This window comes from Monopterus albus, unplaced genomic scaffold (assembly GCF_001952655.1).
Source record: "Monopterus albus unplaced genomic scaffold, M_albus_1.0 scaffold2.1, whole genome shotgun sequence".
NCBI classification, from domain to species: Eukaryota; Metazoa; Chordata; class Actinopteri; order Synbranchiformes; family Synbranchidae; genus Monopterus; species Monopterus albus.
This window is the reverse complement of record NW_018127882.1, coordinates 8192163-8203926: the sequence shown is the minus strand read 5'-3', so window position 1 is coordinate 8203926 and position 11764 is coordinate 8192163. Positions and strand designations below refer to the sequence as shown.

The 11764-nt window shown below is 41.2% G+C and overlaps 1 protein-coding gene across 1 annotated transcript in view; it reads right to left on the bottom strand.

The window, feature by feature from the left end:
• Nucleotides 1–5935, bottom strand: part of LOC109955448 (serine/threonine-protein phosphatase 2A 55 kDa regulatory subunit B gamma isoform) — an 18380-nt gene extending 12445 nt beyond the window's left edge. Inside the window, exons 1-2 of the mRNA XM_020591618.1 lie at nucleotides 5363–5935; nucleotides 4662–4990 (exon numbers count right to left, since the gene is read on the bottom strand). Of these exons, the coding sequence (XP_020447274.1) occupies nucleotides 4662–4737 (76 nt within the window). The 5' untranslated portion in view covers nucleotides 4738–4990; nucleotides 5363–5935. The remainder of the gene's footprint in view (nucleotides 1–4661; nucleotides 4991–5362) is intronic.
• Between the last annotated feature and the right edge of the window lie 5829 nt (nucleotides 5936–11764).

Sequence of the window (11764 nt, the reverse complement as noted above, 5' to 3'; positions counted from 1 at the left end):
TGGAGGGAGACGTTAAATCGATCCCTGTCCTGCAGTTTTGGAGATATCTAGAAAAAAAAACTGGTGTATGTGTTTGTGGTAAAGGTGCACATGTGTAAACAGAAGTGATTTAAGCCCAGCACAGCAGGGTGTCTGCCATTTCTCCAAAACACACATCAGCACAATGGAGCAGTGCTGGTGTGAGCCTAACGGTTATAGACACAAATGATTAGAATCACTAGCCAAGCCAGCTTCAGCATGTGTGAAATACACCTGTAACCCTGCTTTACCCATATGCACAAACATCTCCTGACTACACAAATTCTTAAAGCTGGGAGTGTGATTCTTATTTGATATCAATTTATTACTTCAACAGATTTATGAGTGTGTAAATTAAAAAGATTACAAGCTTAGCTGGTTTAAACCCAAGCAAGCCCCTGCTACACTGAAAACTCAAATTATGCATCGCTGCCTAATAAACAAATATAATCTTACATTAAGAGCACTCTTGCCCATTTTAGACTGTCATAATTATCTCTCTGTCAGCATGTGTTTAAGGCTGGAATGACGACTGGTTGGTCAGAATAAAATTGATTTTGATCATTTTTTTTAAATCATGTGAGAAATTTTGAGGGCAAAATGCAGAAAATTCAGTGATTCCACCTACTCAAAAATGTATTTTTGGTGGTTTCTTTAGTGTATTACAATAGCAAATGAAATACCTTTGGGGTTTGTGTCTGTTTCTGAGACAAAACAAGTCATTTAAAGACTCTGGGAGACTATGACAGACATTTTTCTCCATTTTCTGACATTTTATAGACTATATGATTAAGTTAATTGAAGTACATAATTCAGAAAATAAATAACTAGCAGGTGAACTCATAATAAAAAAAATGTGTGCACATTACATGTACAGTGAATATGTTTTTAGAGGTTTAGAGAATGTGTCTGTGCCATGTGCATGGAGCCATCTTCTTCCATATTAAATCACGGTTAAAATAGCTTGAAGCAGACGGGGTGTTTTCTGGTCAAACTATTTTAAAAAATCAATCACACACACACACACACACACACACACACACACACACAATCCACACTGAAGTAGGCAGACTGAGACAGAAATGAAAAGGCATGTATAAAAACAGACACGCAAACAAAGGATGAGGCAGGCAGAGTGAGAAAAAGTGATGTTTAAGATAACTGTAACACTCAGTTGACAATTCACCTGACTCGTACACACACGCTCCATCACATGAACTTTTATATCTCACACTGGGGTCATGTGGCGCAAGTGTGCGACATAGATATGACCTTTGGGATAAAAGAGGATAGAGCACACACCTTCAGTGTAAGAGGCAAACGGCTCAGGCTCCAGAGAAAGGGTAGTGATGTCGGAGCACAGGACCTGGATGGGGCTCAACATCCTGGGGGAGGACTCCAGGGTGGAGAGGGGTGGACAGGATGGGCGGAGCTCTTCAGGCTATAGCCAGGAGCAGCCCTGCAAGAGGAGCAAGGATGGAGGAAAGGAAAGGCAGGAAGGAGGGCAACAGGAACGCAGAGGGTAAAGAGGCAGGGAAGGAAGGACGACCGGGCAGGGAGGGGTAGGGTTAAGGGTGGGGACTGAGTTACTACATCACCACATTTGGCCATGAGTACTCAAAGAAAATCTACTAGTGGTATATTCATGAACATACTCTTTATGTAACATGAACATGTTGGGGTTGGTGGGAAGGCTAGCAAGACATGAAGGATGAACAAAAGCAAGCCACTAAAGGGACGGAGTTTCGTTAAGTCATTTATAAAATTCAGATTGTAGGTGTTCATAACTGCGCCAAGACTGTGGACTGCTCTCTCACATGGAGGGACAATGATAGACAGTTAACCTAAGACCTGTCTGATTAAACTGTTATTTTAAATGAATCTTCATTTTCCTATAAAATGTTAAACATACATTAAAATCTGCCAATTGCAAGTTAATAAATAGCCCAAAAACCTAAATGTATTCAATTCAAAATAACATGAAAGAAAAATAAAAGCAAGTAAGCGTTCAAGTCTAGGAATACTTCTGTTTTCATATTTTAAAGTTACATATACAGTTTGCATATGTGAAGATTTTCCAATGGCCAATGTATACTTATGTGTTTTATATTGTTACAGTATGTTATCCAGATGACAAAGGAAAAACAAAAAACAAATTCCAATTTTGTGATTTCTGTGTTTTCAGTTTACGTTCCAGTGGCGGAACAGTACGCTCCTCTCTACACTGAGAAATACATATATGAAACCTTTTCCAACTCACAAATAAGAATACTGGCTTGTTTCTTTGAGCTTGTGAATTGAGATGTGGTTGTCAGTCAACTACATTAATAGGGAGACACTTCTGTGCATATTATTCATGAAATGTAATAATTCAGACATTTACTTACAAAATGCAGAATGTGTTATTTATTCATCCATCCTTGATCCCAAAAGACTGTTACAACTGGAAGTGTAGTTGTAGCAAAGGGAGATTTTGTGAATGGCAAACAGAGAGAGAGGAGGGGAGTAAGCGATGTAAGGAAGAAGGGGGGAGAGGGAAGGTAAGGTGGAGGGAGGTTAAGCATTCCTGGCCTGAAGGAGGCAAAGGCCAGGGGAATCCACACAGGAAGGTCTACAGACACATTGATGTCTGCACAAAACATTTGCAGACCCACAACCATTCATATACATAGACCTGAACAAATAAAAAGACACAGCGTGCACTCAGAGACACAGACATGTATATGAATGTAACATGGGCAAAAACATAAAGAAATGTGGAGACACACAGCAGACAACAGCTATAAAATCACATGCACCATCTCTGTCTCCACCACCTTCACCGCTTTCTCTACAACACGCACTTACAGAGGCACATTGTGTTTGGGCAGCCTTTGGAGCACTGTTGGATAATTGTTTGGCAGACGCGCCACTTCAGCAGCAGCAATGTTGTGAGTTGCATTAGAGGATTGACGGGGAAACGGAGAGAGGATGGGGGAGGCAATGGGGGATGGAAATTCGTGAGAAGGACAGGGGATGGGAGGGAACACAGAGGAACGGTGGAGGGAGTGGCGAGGACGTACAATACGAGGCAGGTAAAGAATCATTTTGTTCATTTGTGATAGAAAATTACTTTTGTTGGTCAAAAGAGGAATTCCAGTGAGATTAATTTTTAGAGCAGAGTTTGTCATTTTTCTTCTGGTACCATCTATTTTCATGCTGTCCATGTGTTGCACAGCCCTTTCAAACCAAGGCTGTTCAGTGGGGTGTCCACCTTGGTGAGAGCTCATCAGCAATTCAGCCTGAATAATGTCTGTGTCTGCCTGAGATGTGTGGAATAATTAATACTGCCATTATTGGTGGGTGGAGATGACCTGTCAATCATATTGGCCAAGCATGAAAAGCAGCATGTTTATCATGACTGACTGTTGCTATGGCAATAACGGATGGTTAGTGATGATGTTTCTGCCACTCACTCATAAAAATCTTTTCTTCTGATATGAACAAAGACACATTTTGCTCATGAAAACACTGTATAAAAAAAGACAGGTACAGAGACATGTCAGTCTTCTGAGTAATACAGTATACTGAATGCACACAGAAGCATTTATACAGTCAACAGGCAGCACCACAGGTCTCCCCTGGCTACAGTATGTGCTCCTGTGTGAGGGAAATCTTATTTCAGCACAGACACAGAAAGCATAATTCCCTTTCTGCAGTAATATGAGGATTACAAATGAGCTTGCAACAAATTCATGACCCCGGGTGATAATCCACTGTTCTGACCTAAGAGGCGTGGTGAACATTATGTTAAGTGTAAGAAACCGATTGGAGACAGGGAGACAGAAAGGCAGACGTGGAAGATAGTGTGCAGGTGAGATTAGTAGTCTGAGATTAGAAGAAAGGGGGAGGGGGGTTATTCTGGGTTTTAATCCATTTGTTTTTTGAAACAAACCAAAAGGAGTTCAGTGGTTTACACGACTCGTGTGTAACTGGACTTGCTAATGCTTCCCCACCTGAGTTCTGATATATTCAATTTGACACTTGTGCCTGTTATATTCAAGAAGAGCGTGTACCAGCGAGTGCATGTGTGTGACTATATTACGATGTGACAGATGGCCTGCAGTACAATGAGCACAAAAAAATGGGACAGAAATTTCTGGCTTTTTTCTGGAAATTTCTGCTGTTACAGAAAAAAACTTGTACTCCCATTCTGGGACATACAGACACAAACAGAGACACACATTCGCACACAGGGCAGATCAATTCTTCCCTGCAGTGTAACACAATAGCTGTATTACACAAGATAGGTAGGCTACAAAAAGCAAAACAAACAAAAAAGGAAGGAGACAAAAAAACTAGAAAATGAAAATATTATGATAAGGGGGGGGGGAGGGAGGAGATGAAAGCGTGCCTACAGTGTTTTGCTCTCTAGTTCTTGCTGCTCTTGTCTGAAATTCTGTCTCAGTACTGATCGGCACAGATCTTATAGGAGATCAAGAAGCCATCCTGAGCTTTTTCCCCTGACAAACAAGCATATGTACACTTGACACACACATTTTCTAAAAGTCCAAAACACAAATACACACTCATGTGTGGCCACACATAAACACATTCTTTTTAACATATATACACACACTGCGCTTCCTCCGTCACCTTCTTACCTTCAGTCACATAGTTGTGGTCGGGGAGGAAGCCGTGGTGGTTAAGCGTCGGGGTGGCGTCAGTGTCTTCGCCCATCAGCAGGGCTGGGGGGAGCGCCCGTCTCGGTGGGGCAGCGTGGTGGTGGCAGATCAGTGGTGGAGGGGGTGGTGGGGATGCCGGCCAGCACAGTGCCCATACTGCTGCCTGCCAACGCCTGCTTAGCACAGGGGCGCAGAGCCAGGCATCCTATCTTTAAATGAAGATGAGAGGCAGGTAGGAAGGGAGTGGGCTTGTCCCGAAGGAGGGATGGGTGCGTGCACAAGTCCCCACAACTGCTTCAGATGCAAACCTGCAGGAGGAGGATTATTTAAAAACGATTCAAAAACTACTTTGGGTGAGCTTGATTTGTACCTCACCAGATCACACATCACTCATGAGGCAAGGAAAATCGAGCGCACCTCTGCAGCTGCTGAGTCCAGGTGTGGCCAGATCCATTCTGCTCTCTCACAAACACACACAGCACACACAGTCTTGTGCTTTCAGAAATGGGTTAAGTCCCTACTTGTTAATGGAAACTCCGAAAGAAAAAGACAAGAAATGAAGAGGAGAGTGGGGGGAGGGGAGGGAGGGATGAGCAGAGCCCCTATCTGCAGTGCTGCTTTCTGCTTCTGCAGTGAGATCAAGCATGGACACACATATACAGTGGGACAAACACACTCACCTACACACTCAATAGCTTGTGCCTCAGCACTCCTCAGCGGATCCTCCAATGAAAATGTCTCTCCTCTTCAGGGGAGTAACTGTCTCTCTGGTTTCTCGGCTGTTCCAGTATGAGAAGGAAAAATCTTACTGGCCTGCGTTCTGCTGCAGTCTGTGTTCTGGTGTATGTGTGAAAGGCAGGGTGAGAGGTAGAGAGAGGGGGGGAGGGAGAGTGAGAGGATCTGTCCTGCTGTGCTGGTACATGTGTGTGATGCATCAGAGCAGGCACCGCCCACTCCTCAGCGTAGCCAATCGTGACAGAGCTGCGATCTGTGTGACCACTGACTGCAGGTGATTAAATATGATAAAGACACAGGAAGGAATGAGGGAGTGGGTAGCAGAGCGGAACTGACTGAGTCTTATAAGGCTGTGATTAATGGGAGAGAAGGCAGAGAGAGCAGGAGAGCGCGGTTTGAGTGCTGAATATGAACCACTGTGTCTGGTAGAGGATTCACCTGGAGACATGTTTCAATTAGCACAGAGATGACTAACACACCCCTGACTCACACACAGATTCTAATATTGACTTGTAATGCAAGTCTACATAGAGGGTAGGGCTAAGCTATACATTCAACTGCTGTTTGTAAACTTGAAACAGTATCATATGATATGATATGATCTTAACTTACTGTCCTATCAGTGTCTGTTGGTCAGCTTTTGGGAAATATGCTTATTCACATTCTTGCTGAAAGTTAGACAAAAATATCAATTTCACTATTATGTCTGTACACTGAATATGAAGCTACCAGCAGCAGTCAGTTAGCTTAGCACAAACGCTGAAAAGATGGAGAAACAGCTTTCAGTGTTTGTGCAAAGCTAAGATACTGTAACTGTGTTCTAGCTCCAGCTTCATATTTAAAGGCAGAAATATGGAAGTGTTAATCTCATCTAACTCTCAGCAAAAGAGTGAATAAGTGCATCTCTAAAAATGTCAAAAGTATTCCATTAGTGGTTCTGTATAAGATAAGTACAATAATTTAGTTCTTTTGTTTGTTTGTTGTGTTTTACACAAAGGGTAGGTCTAATGTAATGCATTACAGTGGAACAGATTTTACTGCTTTGACTTAGAGACAGGCAATACCACAAGGTTTGGCAATACCACACTGTGTATCTTCTGTGAATCCATTTGTTTCCACAGTTATACTGTCAGGAAGAGCACAGACGTGTCTACAATTCAGTGAAAAACTTGCGTAAAAGGAGTGAAAACTGTGGTCGTGAGGACAAGTTAGATTTTGTTTTAGACAAATTCAGCCTCACCACTCTAGGTGTGATATCACCACTGCAGCCCCTAGCTCTTTCTCTTCATAGAGACCATTGTACAGTATTTCTCATTTTCAACCATTTTAACAAAGATTCAAATAAATTTTAATCTTTTGAAAAGTACAAATGGAAGTTAAGAGTTTAATCTACAGTAGGGCAAGCTCATCATCAGTGAGCCATGGGCGTTCATGACCCCGTCGCCAGTTCACCACTTGTCTTTTCTTAGGCCACTGTTGGTAGGTACTAACCACCGCAGACTGGGAACACCCACCAAGAACTGCAGTGTGGGAGATGCTCTGACCCAGTTGTCAACCATCACAGTTTGGCCCTTGTCAAATTCACTCAGATCCTTTCACTTACCCATTTTTCCTGCTTCCAACACATCAACTTTGAGGACTGAATGTTCATTGAATCACTGAATGCTCATACCCCACACACTGTTAGGTGCCACTGTAACAAATAGTCAATGTCATTCATTTCACCTGCCAGTGGTCATAATGTTATGCCTGATCGGTGTAAATCAATATCAGAAAATATCCTAATATTAAAACAAATAGGTTATTTAAAGGAATCATATTGCTCTAGATCAGAATTACCACTAACACTTCAGTTCACACACAGGCTTCAGTCAGTGGGCTGCCAGTGACAGTTGGTGCCATCACTAGTGCTGGCTGTCTGCCACCAGGCTTTAAACCCCTCCACAGCAGGGAACAAGAAGAGCTGTTTATCTTTCAGCCTCGCCTTCCCCCACTCACTTCTTACCAAGGTGGGCAAAGCTCCACACACCATTGCTATATCTGACCTTCTAACTCCCCCCTGCCAGCCAAACATCCACCACAAAGCTCCCCTAAGCCCAATCCCACTGTTACCCATATAGCTACTGTCCTACCTGCACATCTCCACCTATTCAGCCCAACCATATGCCACCAAAATCGCCTTCTGGTTAACTCCACACTCTGGTTACACTCATAGTTCTTTTTTCAAAACTCTGAGATTAATGTCAGAATTCCGATATTAAAGTCAGAATTCTGAGAAAAAAGTCTGACAATCTCAGAATTTTCATTTTAAAGTCAGAATTCTGACTTATTTAAAAGTCTTTGAACACAGAATTTAGACTTTTTTTCTCTTTAAAGTCAGAATTTTGAATTTAAAGTCTGTAAAAAGTCTGACTTTAAAGTGAGAATATTTAGGGGAAAAAAGTCTGAATTCCAATTTTAAAGGCAGAATTCTGAGTTCAGAGATGACTTTTAAATAAATCCAAATTCTGAGTTTAATCTCAGAATTCTGAGAAAAAAGAATTTAAGAGTTTAAAGTCTGAAAAAAGAACTATCAGATTAAAATCATAATTCTCACTTTACACTCAGAACTTAGAATTCTGACTTTAAAGTCTGAAAAAATAACTATGAGTGTAAAGTCAGAATTCTGAGTTCAAAGATGACTTTGAAGTTAATCCCTGAATTCTGACTTTACACCCAGAGGTCAGACTTTAATCTCAGAATTCTGATTTATTTAAAAGCCAGCTTTGAAGTCAGAACTCTAAGAAAAAATGTCATATATCTGAGAAAAAAAGGTCCAACTCAATTTTTACCTAATCGTCTTCTATATTAAAGATGGGGATTTTTTGTGATGTTTTTCTTTAGTTCTTGTGACATTGAACTCTGACCTTTTTTAGCTAAAATCTAATCACTGGTCCCCACCAATGTCTGTAGTATGCTGATAACCCATCCAGCCGTTTGTCCTAACATAAATACTGTATTTAATACATAAACCCATACCTACTACTAATCACCTTTTGGCTATTTTGGAGCAGAAAAACTATCTTTTAGCCGCTTAACATTGCTGTGGCTAACGCGTTAGCACGACTGCCTAATTAACCAACTTAAACCTTCCAAACATTGTTTCTGACCGCCATATGAACATGGTATTAGCTCCAATATTCAATGCCCTTTTAGCGCTGGCTGGCCAACCCACGAGAGAACAGATATTCTGCTTTTAGCAAGCATCGTTCTCTTTTTTCGCACGCTAGTAGCAGCTATTGCCTGTTTCCGGTTTGGTGATGAGAGACGTGAGTCAGAACCGTTATCGTGGGGCTGACAAAACAAATCATTACACTAAAACGGGTTAAAAGGCCCCATAGAGCGGAACTGGGTGCTTATTCTCTGTTTCTAGAAAGAGGTGATGGTGTCGTTCGTTAAATGTAAAATTTCCACAAATAAGTTTTGTATTTTGTTGATATTTACCTGGGCAAAAAACTAATTATCTGTATCACAGAGTACCACAGGAAGTAAAACATGATTTTGATATTATCTGGGTGAAACAAACCTTTGCAATCTGCCCAAGGTTTTTATTTTATTGTAAATGATTAAAGTGCTCCGCCAAGTGTTGGCACAATGGAGAAAAGCCAACAAACAACAAATATACAGTGGAGTAATGTAGGCCTGAGTAACTACATTTACTCAAGTAGCCTCCTGTAGACTACATGCAACTCACATTTCAGAGAGAAATATTGTACTTTTTCACTACAAAATCCATTTGAGATGTCTATTTATGTCCCAAAATCCAACCCTCATTCTAGAAAAAATACGATCTATAGCGCAGCAAGGCAGTTACAGTAGCTAAAGACATGGGCACACAAAAACGCTTACATTACATTACATTATCATCCAAGCTTCCCTGGTTGCCCTATCATCCCTCACTGTCACACTGTGAAATCTTCTTCATCATCATCATTAAAATCGTCACCATAATATATAATTATTCCTGCATTTGGTAGGTTTAGTAAATCCAGTTCAGCTTGTCCTTGTTAACCTTTTTTTTTTGTCTTTTTTTTTTGTCCTTGTTAAAATGCCATGCCTGACCCTGACAGCAGCTTTGGATCTGTCCCCACTCAGCCATGAAGGCTGGTCTCTAACTGCTCTGGTTTTTTTGGTGACAGTGGAGCGTGACCACCCACCGTCCTGTCACTTGAACCCATTACCCTGGGGTGAATCTGAGCTGTATGTGTCTTCACATCATCTCTTTCTGTAGGAATATATGGGAATTCCCATTCAGTCTTTTACATGTAACCAGACCATCTAAATTTGCACACATGGAGACAGGTGAGATTATTTGTGTCAAATGTAGTCATACAGGGAAAAGACATAACACTGTCTTGCGGAGGAAAGGCTGTGAACTGTAGGGATTTTCTGAGGTAAAACTCTTCACAGAGTGTAAGTGACAAATAACAACAAAAATAACGCAGCCATGATGAAATATAAGGTGATATACAGCTGATCTGTTGAATCCAAGGCTGGATTATTAACCAGCCAAAGTGGAAAACTGCCCAGGGCCCGCAGACCGCCAGGAGTACACACGCACTACAGTATTATTCCATCATTATCGATACATCTGACACAATTTCATTAACAATCAACCATTTAGTATATAAAATGCCTGTTGACACTGTCTCTCCTTGTCTTTTGTCTCACTCACATAAAAACACATTCAATGCAAAAGTAAAATCTAATCAACCTTATTAAAAATAAGTATAAATCCAAAAACAGTTTCCAAAAACAAAACCAGGTCATCACAAGCTGGTATGAAAAAAAAAACCCACAGGTTGACCCTGACACAACCATCTTTGGAGACAAGGTGATTTGTTGCCTTCCAGTCTTTGAGAACCCAATTCTTTTGGACAATATTCCCATCATAAAAGCTGACTGTATATTAAAAGGAGGTTATAAAGTGTCCCCCAGCACAAAAATGACTATGTGGGGAAGGGTAATTCTTTCATATACATTTGAAATCAATTAAAAAATGTCATATCTAAATAAATCTAAAATGTGTCTAAAAATTTCCTAATTTTTCTTTCCCCTCATATCCTGTCATGTCTGCTGTCTCTTTCAGTGAAGGAGTTCCTCCAATCTCAAAATTGAGACTTTGATGGGTAAAATTTGTATAACATGACTTTTGAACTATGGAACCTGTGTATAACCTTCCACTGCATTAACTTGTGCCTGGTGTTCACTGTGTGGATTCAAACTAAAGCACAGTTCCATATATTACTGAATATAATATCAATTTCTTTTGCCAGGCTTTACAAAAAGTGAAATTTCAGGTTCTCAGGAATCAGTTTTTGATACAAATAAATGAACTTTACCTTTTGTAGAGGAACACAGCTGAGCTCTACAACCAGTCAACATGATAATGATCAGCATCATTCATCAGGAGCACTGATGTGTCCAATCAGATGCAGTAATGCTTGTGAATATCTGTCTCTGTTGACCTGGTGCTTCGCTCCGTCCCACCCCCACTCCACCATGCAGACACAAGGTTGCTTAGCAACCCAAGAGCAGCCTGTGGAGAACACATACACACATTCGTGTTTAAAGTCACACACGCACACACTTGGAAAACCCAGGAAAACTGAAGGAGAAAGATAATGTACTCCTGCTCCACCCCTCTATCATCCTCTGCGACCCCCAAAAGGTGAAAAGAAACAGTAAGCCTGGAGGAGATTCAACCCAGTAACTGTGGCCCAGTGACTGTTCCCCATCACCTTGGATACACAAACACATAAAACCCAGTGCCTGAGAAGAAACCTGTCCCCACACTCCACTATAGGCATCACATTGTGTACCTCCAAAATAAGAGTGAAACAATCCCAATCAGTGCATTTGCTTTTTAAAAACATCCCTGTTGTCACATCATATCTATGTCAAGAACCTCACTGTGTGATAGGCAGCAAATACCAAGCCTGGCAGCCATGAAATCAGCATTTTCAGGACAAAGAACACTAAGAGATGAAAGTTAAAAGCTCTGCAGCATCTCTCCAGTCTAACACTATTAGCACATTAAGTGATTGCTTAAATACAGACAGCAGATGATGGATCAACTCCCTGCCTTGAGCGGGAGACGGCACTCTAATCCCCTAAAGGGGGGCTTCACTACAGTAACAGCTACCCGCATGAAACTGCAGACCCTGGAGACTGATGGGACTGGGTAGATTATGAGCAGCCTTGGGGCATTTCTAAACCCATTATAGTCCCAACATACACACACAGAAAGAATCTGGTACACAAGTAAATGCAGAAATAAATTTGAAGACACCCACAAATAGATGCAA